The 15,687-nt window shown below is 38.9% G+C and overlaps 1 protein-coding gene across 1 annotated transcript in view; it reads left to right on the top strand.

Annotated features, from left to right (window-relative positions):
* Positions 1 to 566: 566 nt before the first annotated feature.
* LOC126979390 (histone-lysine N-methyltransferase 2D-like) overlaps positions 567 to 15,687 on the top strand; it is a 35,876-nt gene continuing 20,755 nt past the window's right edge. Inside the window, exons 1-10 of the mRNA XM_050828670.1 lie at positions 567 to 627; positions 3,279 to 3,438; positions 4,983 to 5,251; positions 7,100 to 7,192; positions 9,048 to 9,287; positions 10,352 to 10,471; positions 12,092 to 12,258; positions 12,636 to 12,852; positions 13,211 to 13,365; positions 15,470 to 15,597. Of these exons, the coding sequence (XP_050684627.1) occupies positions 3,305 to 3,438; positions 4,983 to 5,251; positions 7,100 to 7,192; positions 9,048 to 9,287; positions 10,352 to 10,471; positions 12,092 to 12,258; positions 12,636 to 12,852; positions 13,211 to 13,365; positions 15,470 to 15,597 (1,523 nt within the window). The 5' untranslated portion in view covers positions 567 to 627; positions 3,279 to 3,304. The remainder of the gene's footprint in view (positions 628 to 3,278; positions 3,439 to 4,982; positions 5,252 to 7,099; positions 7,193 to 9,047; positions 9,288 to 10,351; positions 10,472 to 12,091; positions 12,259 to 12,635; positions 12,853 to 13,210; positions 13,366 to 15,469; positions 15,598 to 15,687) is intronic.

The following is a 15,687-nucleotide window of genomic DNA, read 5'->3' as shown; positions in this document are numbered from 1 at the left end:
GAGATACTGATATTATTAGATACACACGGCGTGGCACACGTACTGCGCGCGCCCGCCGCTGGCCGACGTGCCGCGCGGCGCCTGGCGCTGCGAGCGGTGCCGCCGCTGTCTGGTGTGACACGCCGCTCTGGTGCGACAACTATACGGGTGAGATACTGATATTATTAGATACACACGGCGTGGCACACGTACTGCGCGCGCCCGCCGCTGGCCGACGTGCCGCGCGGCGCCTGGCGCTGCGAGCGGTGCCGCCGCTGTCTGGTGTGCGGCACGCGGGACACGCCGCTCTGGTGCGACAACTATACGGGTGAGATACTGATATTATTAGATACACACGGCGTGGCACACGTACTGCGCGCGCCCGCCGCTGGCCGACGTGCCGCGCGGCGCCTGGCGCTGCGAGCGGTGCCGCCGCTGTCTGGTGTGCGGCACGCGGGACACGCCGCTCTGGTGCGACAACTATACGGGTGAGATACTGATATTATTAGATACACACGGCGTGGCACACGTACTGCGCGCGCCCGCCGCTGGCCGACGTGCCGCGCGGCGCCTGGCGCTGCGAGCGGTGCCGCCGCTGTCTGGTGTGCGGCACGCGGGACACGCCGCTCTGGTGCGACAACTATACGGGTGAGATACTGATATTATTAGATACACACGGCGTGGCACACGTACTGCGCGCGCCCGCCGCTCTCTGGTGTGACACGCCGCTCTGGTGCGACAACTATACGGGTGAGCTATTAAATACATACTTAACAATTTGTTGTGCTTTTAAAGTGATAACCCTCACTTGTAGGATTAATATACAAATAAAATATGAAAAACAGAATTTTATGAACAGAGTTCAACTCTGAACGATGAAGCCACAACCTGAGAGTTGAACAAAGCATACAAGATTTTATGACGATACGTCACTCGAACGATTTGCTCAGTTGGTTAGAGCACTGGCACGGAACGCCATAGGTCGTGGGTTCGAGTCCCGCATCGTTCATAAAATTTTGTTTTTCAAATTTTATTTGTGTAGTTACACACTGTAAATGCGCTAGTATGTTGGTTAATACGTTTATGATTTATTAACTCTTATAACTAACTGCTAATGTAGGATGAGATTTAGAGTTTCGTAGTAAGAGACTCGGACTTCTTAAACTCTCTCTTAATTTGTGTCTATGCTTTCATTAAGTAAACCTATTTTTAATCTTAAAATCGTATATCAAAATGTAAATGGTCTTACAACCAAAGCGCATATTTTACGAGAAAATGTACTAATACAAGACTTGGACGTTATTCTAATCATAATAAGCCTTCGATGTGGTTGACCACGTACTGCTCATAGAAAAACTTGGTCACGCAGGAATATGTGGCTCTCTACTGCGGTGGTGCGAATCCTACTTGCAGAACCGTTCCCAGATTGTAAAGATCCATGGCTTTAAGTCAATTTCAAGAGCCGTGCCATCAGGGGTTCCACAGGGCTCCCATTTAGGGCCCCTTTTTGTCTTGGTCTTTGTGAACGATCTAGCGACTAAATTAAAATCCAAATTTCAAATGTTTGCAGACGATTTAAAAATTTATCGTGAAATTAAATCTACAGAAGATACGATCATACTACAAAGTGATCTTGATACGATCTGCGATTGGTGTGTTAGTAATAGGATGGTTTTAAATTCCTCAAAATGTTTTTACTTAAACTTTTCTCGAAAACGAAATTCTTCACTACTTACTTACTTCATAAATGCGTGTCCACTAACAGAAGTTTGTACAATGCGAGATTTAGGCGTCATGGGTGACACAAAGTTAGATTTTAGAGAGCACATCGACTACATTTCAAAAAGGCATCTCGTCTTTCAGATTTTGTGATTAGACAAACTAAATTTTTCAACGACCATGATGTGTCGAATATACTTCTTAACAGCTACGTGCGTAGTCTTTTAGAGTATTGCAGTCCGGTGTGGAACCCTTCTTACAAAGTTCATATAAAGAGGTTAGAACAGGTGTAGTCGAAATTCTTATATCATCTCTCATATTCAAGTCATCTTTGTCGTCGATTAGACTGCTACGAATCTAGAGTTGTGCATTTTGGCATGACGTCTCTTGTACAGCGTAGGAAAGTGTCTTGTCTGTCGTGACCTTGTATTTTTACACAAACTGATTCATGGCCACATAGACAGTCCTCTATTATTAAGTAAAATTACCTTGGCTGTCCCACGGCATTGCAGCCGTATTATTATTTTCACAAATTATGGTCAACATTCTAGTTTATATCGTATTTGTTCTCTGTATAATGATGTCTGTCAGAAGGTAGACATTCAATGCGTCAGTCCCTAGGTTCAGAAGACTTCTGCTAGAAAAAGCGGATTATTGGCTTGGGGACTGTGGGGTTGAATTGTGTTCATTTAGCTTTAGTTAATGTTTTTAGTTTTATATAAAATCTAGAACACATTTAAAAGCATATTGTGTTCACTTCCTAAAGGAGGCATTCGCCCCAACATGTTAACGTATTTTTCTGTTTTATACAATATTAAGAGTGTATCCCGTTTAGTGAACTTAATAAAATAAAAGAGTGTGAGTAGCGAGCAGGATGGGATCTGCCGCGGGAACTGCTTAGATAAGATGAGATAAATAAGTTGCATACAGTATTGGATCTGCCGCGAGCTGCTACTAAGAGATCGAGATGTACTGACTAGCTATCAGTATGGGATTTGGTAACTTACTTGTGAATGATTTAAATAATTTAATTATATAATATAAATCGTGCAGTGTCGTCTCATTCGGACATACACAGACAGAATCAAAATGTCATAGTTCAGTTTTTATTTCTAGTTCTATAAGTTCCCACTGGAACATCTCTACAAATAAATAAATGATTAACTTAAATAATTAGAGCCCGCTGAACGTATATGTCTACCCACATTGTATTTACCATGATTGCTAGAACACACTGTCTTCGCCGGCCCCCGACCACAAGGTACTTTTGTGGGTTGCTTAGTAATATTTAGATCTTAGCATACCACAGGTCCATATGTACCAATTCACGGAACGTAACATGACACCGCCAGTACAAATTGTTCTTCATTTGATTTCTCACCTAATTTTATTATTAGGAATTGCTTTTTTCCTTTGAAATTATAATAGAATAAAAGTCCGACAAATTCTGTACAAATAATAACAAATACAATGGGACTTTAGTCTTTATCGGCCGCCGACGTGAAAAATGTTAATGAGTTTAATAATTTATGGAAGTTTTTTATTTATTTATGGTTGTATGAATGGTGCGCTGGTTGCAGAGTGCGCCCCGTGCGCGTCCCTGGTGATGTGCTGCGTGTGCTCGGAGCCGTACTCGGACGGCGAGCTCATCATCCAGTGCGTGCCCTGCTCGCGCTGGCTGCACGCCGCCTGCGACTGTATCCGCAGCGAGGCCGACGCCGACATCTGCAGCTCCCAGGGGTGACTGACACATACATTCTAACAATCTCTTTGAACGAGCTCACGGGTCACCTGGTGGTCAGTGATCACCGCCGCCCACATTCCCTTGCAACACCAGAGGAATCACAGAAGCGTTGTCGGCCTTTAAAGGTGTACGCGCTTTTTTTAAAGGTATACATGTCGTATCGTGTTGCAAACACCGCACAAGAGTGCTCATTCTACAGTATTGTAGTACGTGGAAGTTCCTTGAAAACCGCACTGTAGAGGACCGCCACACATCCTAATGGTGGGGATGATATCCTAATTTACTCGATATTGCTATTATAAAGTATATCGGTAAACGCATTCGGTAAAACCTTAGATTAGTTATACGTTTATATGGACTGACAGCTGTGAAAACGTCGAAAAAATTTAGGACACTTAACATCTCATTTGTGCAATGCACGCACACTAAAGTCATAAACCTGGCCTGTTTTTATCCTTTGTCTAGCAGCAAGAGGTTGTATCTAGACATTTTCATTATATAAGGGTAAGACGTCATTCGAAATCCGAATATTACCTTAGCAAACAAGACATACATCTCTACAGTAAACGTTCGAGTCTACAATTTCGCATTTTCTAGTCCAAATTTTAATCCAATCAATATAATCGTAATCGTTTAAATCAGTACAAATAGTACTCGTATGATTTTATTGATAATACATTCATCGAGTAATAAGTCTTGATAGGGATCTTTAAACATTCACCAAAACGATCTCGAAGATCTGTTGGTTCGTCTCCACGTAAATAGAATTGTAATAGTCGCGTTGTTTACATACTTGCATATATTCCAATTGTTGTATTTAAATAGTTCTTGAATTGAATGCGGTCAAATAGTTTTATCATCACCTACTATTAAAATTATGATTATATGTGATTTATCTATGATATGAACATTGCTTTGCGCATAAGTAAGACAATATAAACTGTCATAACCGTAATGTTATCACCAGGAGCAGCCATAAACTTATAATGCCTACTAATCGGCTAAGTCAAGTTAGTAAGTCTTTTGGTGGGCGATGTATATGATCTCAACAAAAAAACAAGATCCCAAAAATTGTTCAAAACAAATGTATCACTAAATTCAAACGAATTGTTAAAAAACGTTTGTGTAGTAAAGGTTACTATAACACAAATGACTTTCTTAATTATACCACAGATTAGCAATGGAGCGACCGCACTCAGGCTATAAGTATAAGCTTATAAGTTCTTCTTTACGATAAAACATTGTAACCGTATTTTAATGAAAGAAAAAAAAGCAGGCCGCTGAGTTTCTTGTTGCCCGTTCTTTGAGATCTGAGGGTCAGAGGCGCGTACTTTTTCGAATGGGTTGTAGGTATTTTTTGACTTAAAAAAAGTGATATTATATTCTTTTTTGAATAAAAAAGTATCTTAGATTATTAAAGTCTTTTGCTGTTGGACAACAGATTGCTTATAATAGAGGTTAATTCTAAACTCAATTTTTCTCGTCGTTTTCAAATAAAAAATATAAATCTAAGAATAATATTTAAATTTGAACCAACCAGATACAAGTGCGTCCTGTGCCGCGGCCGGGACGTGCCGCCGCCGCACCTGGCCCGCGCTGTGGAGCCGGCGCCCGCGCCCGCGGCTGCCAAGTCCTCGGCCGGCCGGATCACCGCGCTGGCTCTGGGGCTGGCGGGCGAGTACTACGTGGACGACGTGTGTCTGTCGCAGCGCGGAGCTCACCACATGAAGCAGCTCGAGGCCGACCTGGGCATAACACACACGCGCCGCAAGAGGCGCTTCAAACACGACACCGCCGAGAAGGACGCCGGTATGTTCCGATACTCTCTTCTCTGTCTTATTGATGTAAAGTTTCCACTGACAAAGGCCTCCCCCAAAGATCGCCATGACGATCGGTCCTGCGCTGCCCTCATCCAACCTACTCCGGCGATCTTGACCAGATCATCAGCCCATCTTGTGGCCTACCAACACTATGTCTTCCGGTACGTGGTCGCCATTCGAGGACTTAACTGTCCCAATAGCCATCTGTCCGTCGAGCTATGTGCCCTGCCCACTGCTACTTCAGTTTTAGCAACCACCGTGCTATGTCGGTGACTTTGGTTCTCCTACGGATCTCCTCATTTCTGATTTCGATCAGGCAAACTCCGAGCATAGCCCTCTCCATAGCCCTCTTAGGGACCGTAAGCTTCCTCATAAGGACCATAGATGGCGGCCACGTCTGCGTTCCGTATGTCATCACTGGCAACACGCACTGGTTAAAACCCTTCGTTTTCAGATACTGTGGTATTTTGGACGAGAAGTTTTTACGGAACTTCCCGAACGCTGCCCATCTGAGTTGTATTCGTTGAGTGATCAAGTAAATGTAAAGTTACTCCAAGTTTAAAATTACTTCTCCCTGTTATGTAATTCTGTAGTGACAAAGGTAAGATAAAAACAAAATGTTTTAAATTTGGAATACCTTTACCTTTCGTTTATTAATAACACAGTCTATGTAATAATGTTCTTTAAGAGTGCTTGCACTTGTAACAAGAAAAAATATAGTACAACTTAAAAACCTTATATAATTTATACGTCTAGATAGAGCCCCTTGGTGCTAGACTACCGATGAAAACCGGCCAGGTTTATTACTTTAGTGTGCGTGCATTGTTCAATCTACAGGTAAACTGTCAACTACAGCTGTCACAGTCTACCTAAAAAACTTAAAATCCACACCTTTACAAAATAGACCTATCGAATTGTTTAACTACTGAACAGTATTAAGTTAGCACCGTTCACGAGTTCGAATTATTTGCGTTTTAATCCTTTATAAAGTAATTAATTTAAATTCTCTTATACTCTCTATACCAACTAAAACTCTACTATATTTACGAGATGGGAATTTATTTTTATTTGATGGTAAATGATCAACACTGGTATATGCTCCCTTGTAATACCAAAATAATGACACGTCATGGAAGCGTCACCAACATTCTAGGTGGACTTATTTGGCATATTTTATTCAGGTGCGCTTATATAACGGCCTGTTTATATATGCCTGGAAATAATATTCAAAAAAATTTTAGGCAAGCCTAGTCGATGTTCTATTTTTACCCATAAATCTAGAATGTTTGATCTCTTTCCAGACATGGATTCGTCCTTTTCGCACAATGCTAGAACATTCGCTCGAGCTTAGCTTCTAAAGTTCTCATATTCCATTTCTTCCTTGTCGCATAATACTCTAGTCTCTTTCTAACGTTTGCTCGAGCTTCTCGAAAGTGCTTTTGTTCCATCTCTTTTCAGACATCATTCGTCCTTGTCGCACAATGCTCTAGAATTGGTCTAACGTGCGCTCAAGCTTCTAGAAAGTTCTTATCTTCCTTCTCTCTCGCACATCATGCCGTCCTTGTCATGTATTCCAGAATTTTCACGTTCCTTCACCAAAAGGATATAATCGCCTTGAAAATGCCTGAATACGAGTTTTCTGAAAATTGTACGAAGTAACTAGTTTTGTACAGAAAACAGCCTCCTGAAAACGAGGGCAACTATGTGTTATCCCGTCTTCGTATAATTATAACTGATATTAGCGAAAATAATTAAATATTAGCTTAGAATAGTTTTTTTGGGAACGCTATTGTCTAACGTGAGCGTTTTTTGTATTCAACGCTGGCTTACGGATTAGAAATAATGGCATCTATTGAAACAGTGGTGCAGAACACTGAAGAGGCGGGCGAAGACGGGAAGCCGGACGCGACCGAAGTGAAGGAGGAACCGGGTGAGAGTCATATACATTATATAATGCTAACAAATAAGGTTATTAATAGCGTATAATAAGTTCATTATCCAGATTCTCTCTTGAAAATGTCGATATACTTACAATATACTAGCGTTAAGACGAAAGGAAGCGTGCAAGAAGGAATATATCTAAGGGGCCATCCATAAATTATGTCCCTCGTACTTTTTGACTCCTCCCCCGTCCTTGTCACAGTTGGTCACATTTGTGAGACCTCCCTACCTATGTGATATCACAAATTTCTCAATTTTACATTTAGAAATTTATGAAATTAGAACAGAAGTGTTCCTGGATTGTTTATTTTTCCATTTAAATTATTTTTACATAAAATCAACATTATTAAAATCAAACTTAGGCATGCAAATTAACGAAATATAAATTTTTTTAAAGTGTATTGTATGTATATTTGCAAGTTGAGTTGGTATGTAGATTAAATTTAGTGTTGTAATACGTAGATATGAAATATTATATTTTGAAATAATGTGATGCCACAAAATTTGCGACCCCTCCTCGCCCCTTATCACACAATGTCACACTTTGTCGACCGCCTCCCTCTCCCTTAACGTGTGACGTCATTTATTGATTGCCCCTTACTGCATTATAAATAGCCTTATAAGGTTCATTATCCAGATTCTCTCTGGATAACTTCCTTAGATTTACAATACGTACCATACGTAGCCAATAATTAGTAACCGATTTTGATTGACAAGTCGTAAACAGTTAGACAAGCTTGGAATTAGCTCTTTAGTATTTTAATTAATTAATTTATTTAATATTGACACACTTACACAAATTATCTTGCCCCAAACTATACATATCCTGCACTATGGGAACAAGACAACGACATATTTAATACAATATGCTTACTTAAACATACATAAATACATATAAACATCCACGACTCGGAAACAAACATCCATATTCATCATATAAACGTTTGCACCTACCGGGATTCGAACCCGGGACCCGTAGCATAGTAGTCAGCTTAGTCATTTTGAATATTAAATCACTAGCTAACGCACATATTGACCTGAAATGACCACCGCGCCCACATTCTCCTGGAACACCAGAAGAATCGCAGCGTTACCGGCCTTTTAGCAAGGTGGTCGTGCTTTATTTCGAGGTACTCGTGACTTATCGTCCTGGAAACACCGTATAAGAGCTCATTCCATAGTTTGGTTGTTTTTATAACAGAGAAAGGTGATATGCATACGGTTCACCCGATTGTATATAAACGGCTATGAACATTTCGAAAAACCATAATAAATATAATTCGATGATTTTCTTTTGTATGCCTGCATGCATACTTTGCCTAGCCCAGCATGAATGCCTAACAATATCTAGAGCGACAACAGTGTTAATTGCTAACACTGTTGTCGCTCGTAAATGTATGAAAATGACTTGGTATATTTTTAGGGGATCCAAGTACAACAAATGATAGTAATTATATTTTTTTAGGCGTTTATTGCTGTGAAGTAATTACTGCATAAACGATTTATAAATTATGATAAGAATTAACTATTCCATTTCTTAATTGCGACATATGAAACGTCTTAGATAAATTATATGTCTAGATAGAGTCTCTTGCTGTTAGACAACCGATAAAACAGGCCAGGTTTATTACTTTGCATGACAAACTACGTCTTACAGTCGCGATTTGTATGACAGTTCGTGTTGGTGTGCGTGAATTGCTCAAAATAGAGGTTAATTGTTAACTCAATTTTGTTTCGACGTTTTCACAGCTGTCATAGTCTATCTAGACGTATAAATAGTTAAACATTTGAGCCACTTGTAAGCTCTATTGATGTACATTCGAATATGATTATGCTACTGTTAGGTATATCAGCCAACACGAACCTGAAGGAAGGCATCCTGTGGAACGTGGCCAACGACGGGCCGGTGCCAGAAGGGTTCACCATCTACACGACGGACTCCGGACTCACCGTGCTGCGTCGCAAGCGGCAGCGGAATCTCAACAAACTGGGCATCGGGGGCTTCGTGGTGCGCCAGCGGCAGGCCGCCGTGCGCGCGCAGCCCGACGACGACAAGGAGGGCGACGGCACGCACAACTCGGCCGGTGACTTGACTTACGTTACTCTCTAAAACAGGAAATATAACCGTGCCGGCCCGTGCGAAATCGAAGTACGTACAAAATCATCGAGCAGCTTTCTAGTTACCCGACTGGAACACCCAAGTTTTTTGCGCTGTCAAAAGCTGCTCTATGCAGCTTCAATCAGTCGTCCCTGCCGCCGCTGCACAACACTGAGAAATGAATGCCAACTCAAAACGAAAACAAGGAATACTTGTTTAGGGTCCATACCAACGGCAACCTTATAGATGATATGATGGGAGGCTCCATTGCACCAGTGGGAGGCTCCTTACCGCCGGATATATTATGAGCACCACGTGAAGCAGTAATGTGTAAGCATTATTGTGTTTCGATCTGAAGCAAATTAGACAACGTCGCCTCAAGGTGACGAGCGCAATTGTAGTGCCGCTCGGAATTTTTGGGTTGAACTGGAAGGCACTGTATCTTATAAACCACAATAGCTGGACAGCTGAAATTCTGATAATATTTGTATTCAATTTCTATTTAATGGCGAATAATAAATAACAATATGGAGAATTTAAGAATATTTAAAAAACGAAAATGGCCGCCACAAAGCAGTTTTGCTTACATGTATAATCCAATATCTTAAATTCATTAATGACAGAATAGGTATAATATTAAAAAAGGTTATCAAACATTTTAATAACAATACTTTATAATTACATATACGTTACATCAACAACTTTTTAAAAATCAAACGAGAAGTATCCGAATTTTTTAATTTAACACTCTCATACACTTAGGAAAGGCTTAAGTTTCCTTATTTTAAAAGGTTATTAGTGATATTAAAGGAAACTGTTTATTAACTTAATAAAGTAATAAAACTATCTTTTAATTGAAAAATATTTATTTCTTAGTAAGTAAAACAAATTGTATTCGAAGTGACTTCCCGCACAACTGTGCGATACAATGACCTAGCCACTATAGGTATTTTATAACAAAGAAAGAATTGCACGAGTAAAACCATGGGGCACAGCTAGTACTTCATAAGAAATGATATGGTATAATGTTCTTACGGTATGATTGCACAGAGTCACCCGGCAACAAGCGGAAGCCGCGTCGCAAGCCACGCTCCAAGCTGATGGAGCAGTTTCCCTCCTACATGCAGGAAGCATTCTTTGGCAAGGACTTGCTGGAGCCTAAACCAACAGGTATGTTTTATTATACACCAAACTTTAGATCAAATATTCAACACAACTCAACCTGAAGTTGTTCGCTATTTCAAAGTAATTTTCGCTGGCTAAGTTGATAACAATATTTTTGGACCATCTTACCAATATCTGAATGTTGAAAATCTTTTAGTAGTTTAATGTCGAACATATGACAAGAATGTCTGAAACTCCTATATATTTGAGTTTTGTTACGAAGAGAAAATACAAAACTAGGTTAAATAATGAATGAAAGAATGTCTCGAATTTAAATAGAAATGCATTTGTGTCAAATAGGGAGGCATAGATAGGAGTTCACATGGAACATAGAAGATGAACACTGGATTTGCTGTCAGCGTATATAAATGTTTTACGTTAAGTGTAATGTTTTCATGGTTTCGTTTTGGACGATTTGTACAACGTAATAGACAGCAAGGTCTCATATTTTAATAATAACTGAATTCACACCAAAACCCTCAATCACATATTAACAGTCAAGTCAGAATTTATTCAATTAGAATTTAAATTGAACAGTATTCCACCACGGCATCCAGTGTTTGTTGGGAGCCATTGAACTGGGTCCAAACAAAAAAAAAATCGCGTGCGCAAAAAGGATAAAAAGAAATGAAATTTATTTATGTATTTCTATGAATCGTACTCAATAATAATTGGTAGATGCACAGTACACTTCACCAATAAATTGACCAAATATTTGATTGTCAATATTACAAATATTATTTAAATACACGTCATTAATACACATAACATTCGCGTTATTTTGATGAAGCGCTGTTCTACAGTATGGCATCAAAAGGCGAGTTGGATCTCTCAATCCTAATATGGAATAGTCCTTTGCTTGTTTAAAAAGACACTACACACTTCACAATTCTAGAGGACTGACATTGCATAAAGCTCTTATACACTTTTGTTTGTGCCAGTAAAACATTTGAAATATTAGTGGAGTTACCCCATAATACCATAAAATCAATATAACCGTGGTATGTAGTAAGTGCAGCATTAAAGGACACAGTTTGTCTGAGCCTTATCAAAGCGGAAACAAATTTGATAGCAGATATTGTAGTGTTGTTCGCTTACTCTCAATACCAATTTAATTTATGTGTCTCTTAATAATAATAATAATATATTTATTTGCAAAAAACATAGTATACAATGGTGTTTAAATTTAAATAAATAATAAGAGCTTACATGTTGTATTATTCTGTGTGGTTTGTGTTTGTTATTAATAAAGTTTTCATTCATTCATTCATTTTGCCAGCACTATTCCTAGTATGCAAATATTTAAACACAATGAATGTCAGAACTTCATTTCCATAAATTCCTTAACACTATAAAAATTATAACCATTTAGCCAACTATACAGCTTATTCTTAAATAATCTAGAATTTAATTTTTTATGCTACTCGGTAACTTATTATAAACACGAACACAATTTACATACACAACTTTTATTATATTTAGTAATTTTTGGAACATCATGAAGAACGAGTCTTTGTGGATCACGTCTGTCACATTATTATTGTTATATAGCGACGCATCTATTGTTCATCTTCTATCTACGACATGGAAAATTGAATTTTAGATAATATTCATATAATTGCATAGCAGCCTGCGAAAACGGGACGGATATGGGGTTGCGTTCGCCGGAGCTCGGAGACTCGGAATCGGATGGGGAGGATGTGCTCGCGGCGATATCGCTTGCTCTGTCCCCCACACCGGCGCTTTCGCTTTACGACACGAGAGATGCTGCCACCTTCATATCTTTAACGCAGGTATATTATCGATTATTTAAAACACACGTATAAATAAGAAATATAAAAGTAGCTACTACGACGAGATCAATAATTTAAACATAGGGACTGTTACTGAATCACATTATACTGAGTTATATTGTCATAAATACGGCTGATGTGGACTTTTCCGACGAATCTTTTATGTCTTAACAGACGCTAGCGACTCGAATAGGGGATCCGTAATTTATAGATAATTTATTAAAATAAAAATGCTTTGAAGCCCTGAAACTTTGTTTACATTCTTTATATCGTCTTGTTGGCCTTATTATAGTTTGAAGTGCCGGTATATTAAATTCGCAAACAGAATTTCATTCGCCTAGCCTAATGTCAGTCTAAATCAAGCTCAACATTGTCAGGACGAAGTGGATATGCTGCATTCGCTGAAACCGAAAGAAGAGAAAGAGGAACCCTGTGCGGGTGCCGACGTCAAGATAAAGAGTGAGTACGAGGAGGGGCAGCTAAAGCACACGGAAGACTCGGCGGCGCTCCGCAACGCGATCCTCGGACCGCACGACGAGCAGGCGCCCGCGCACGGTCCCGCACACAAGAGCGAGCCTGCCACGGGAATGACGGGTATGTGCTTGACATCGAGTCAATGGCCTACAGAGGCGACGTCCTACTTATATTGTTTGAAAACAATAAGGTCTAAGGTCACATCTAAGTCTCAGACAATTCTTCATCTTTTTGTATGAGCAAAACAACGTATATATAGCTAAAACAGTTTTCTGTCATGTGGTAGAGTCAATTGTTTCCGGCTGCTATGCGAGCCGCAGATTACAGCAGTTATATAATATTTTGCTATATTGCATTATACACGATCAGGTTGCTTGCTTTTTAAATGGGATATCTTATGGCTCCATGACATTGGTAGCACATGTTAACACATTAACTAATCATTATTATAATATTGCTTACACTTGTATGAACACAGAAAGCTGCGCAAGGTCACAAGAGAGTATAACGGCTAAGGAGGAACTGTCTCTGCTGGGCGTAAACTTCGACGCGATGGTGCGGGACTCGCTGCCAGACATGGACAGCAACGATGTAGACGAGATCTTCAAGGGAGTGCTAACTGATGACTCGCAGGTTAATAAATAACAGATTCAATCGATTTGTATATTTATTTATTAACTTGGCTTTATTCACTTTTTATCGGTGTGAGTACCGACTATACGACCATTCGGAGGTCCTTCATTAGGGTGAGTTGAGTGGGTTCACCATAACGTCCCGTCTCATACTGAGGATTTGTGCTCGTAGTGGGCGGCTTCATAAGGCGGGGGGCGCGGCTCGTGGCGGAGGTGATGACGAGCACGGATTGGTGTTCACTCCACTCACCCTGATGAAGGACCTCTGATTGGACCGAAACTACTCCGTATCCACACTAGTAAAACATGAGTAAAACCGTGTTATTAAATAAAGTTATAATGTCTCACGAAGTTTTAATAATTCAATCAATCTGTAATAATTATATATGAGTTAGATAACTTTTGGTATTAATATTTGCTTTATTGTTATATAAAATTGGCTTAAGTGGACATAGGGAACAAAATTCAATTTTGTTCTTAGAGGAGGTTTGAGCGTTTTCTGTTCCAAATGGTCCGTGTTCGTGTTTTAGTGTATCTTTTTAACAAGTTAACAAAAAGGTCTAACGCATAATGCATAAAAAGCTACTAATCGCTTATGTATTGGGCTGCAACGCGGGCGGAATAAAAGCCGTGTTATTTGTTTTTATGTCATTTCTTATTCGCAGATTCTTTTTCTCATTGTCAGTGTCAAAATGAGTGTGTGTCACTGTGTGTTCACTCTGGATTCAAAATAACATCCTCGAGGAACAAAATATCACTTTGACCCCCGATGACACAAATAACTATTAATTATAAATTATCTCGACGTTTCCTTAATGATGGTCGAGTTAATTGTACACAATAGTCTTAATATGTACTCGAATTATAAATTAAATCAATCAGCGTCATATGATTCTTGTGATATTGTTTCTCATTGGCATAAGAATACTGCATTAAATGTGTATAATGAATTTACAATCAATTGTGTGAAATCACAAAAGCGTCACCAGCCCTAATGGTAAGACGTTAAATCTTTGCCAAAAGAAATAGTTAAATTCCACTTTTTTTTTTAATTTATTTGTTAATAAAATACTATTCTTACATTGAAATTTCAACGCAATGAAAACCACTGAGGTTTTACACTATTGCTAAATTAGTCTACACCAACAGAGTTACATTAACAAAAGATAAAATTGTTCACAATTGTTAGAATTGATAGTTATACACATAATACTTGTAATACAAATAAAAATAAAAGTAATTGTTACAAATAATTGTTAAGCAAGTTATTTAAATTTATCTGATGGTCAGTCAAGTCTTAAAAAGTATTTCTTTAAATTATGTTTAAAATTTGTCTCAGTCAACGATTCGGTCCAGTGGCAATGGCAATGGCATTTCAGTCTAGGAACTATATAAGCTGTGGTTCTTTCTACTTGATTTATCTAATATCAACATGTTGGATACTTCTCGTTTGATTTTTTAAAAGTTATTGATGTCATTTACCATTTTCTTGATTAGGTAACCTAGGTACTTTTGATATCGGTTTAAAGTTTTAGATATATGTAATAGTTACGGAATAATCACCTTGTCATACTCATTTGCTCGTGATCGGGTGCTGCTTGTGGTGGCAGGATGATCCTGTTGCCATAGGCTCGTCTTCAGATTCTTAAAAGTTATTATGTGTATAAATATATTTTTACAATTGCTTATAAAATGCTCACAAAATACCTTTATTTATTTACGGTGTGTGTGGATGATGCAGCTACTGTACTCAATAACTTTTATATTAATTTAAATTTTCTTTTTTGGCTTACTCTTCTAAAGCATTGGACTATTTGACGTTTGAGTATGTTTGTTGCATCACTTTGCATATTATATTATATTTTAATGAAATGATTTGTAAATCGAAGAAAATGTAAATCATGATATAAAAGAGTGGTAATGAGTTTCTTGCTGCTCTTCTCATTAGCTCAACCCTTTACGATGCAGCGGTAGATTCAATAAGAAAATATATTTTATGACATTCATAAGTGTTATTTCCGTGACCTACATGAATGAAGTGATTTTAATTTGATTTGGTTTACTTAATAATTACATCCTGTATATATGTTAATTATGTTTAACAGGAGTCCCAAGAGTCGTCGGTATCATTCGTGAACTCGATGTCCGGAACACCATACTCTCAGCAACGTCAGCAACTGCAGAGCCCTATGGAATATGCATCACCGTATCACCACACGGATTTTGGTAGCAGGTATGTACAATCTATGTTATGTATCTACACACATTAGACCATTAATACGTCTAGATCTTGTTAGATAGACTGTGATGGCCTGGAAAACGT

This window comes from Leptidea sinapis, chromosome 1 (assembly GCF_905404315.1).
Source record: "Leptidea sinapis chromosome 1, ilLepSina1.1, whole genome shotgun sequence".
Classification (NCBI taxonomy): Eukaryota; Metazoa; Arthropoda; class Insecta; order Lepidoptera; family Pieridae; genus Leptidea; species Leptidea sinapis.
The sequence above is the reverse complement of the archived record's forward strand: the minus strand, read 5'-3'. Positions and strand labels throughout refer to the sequence as shown.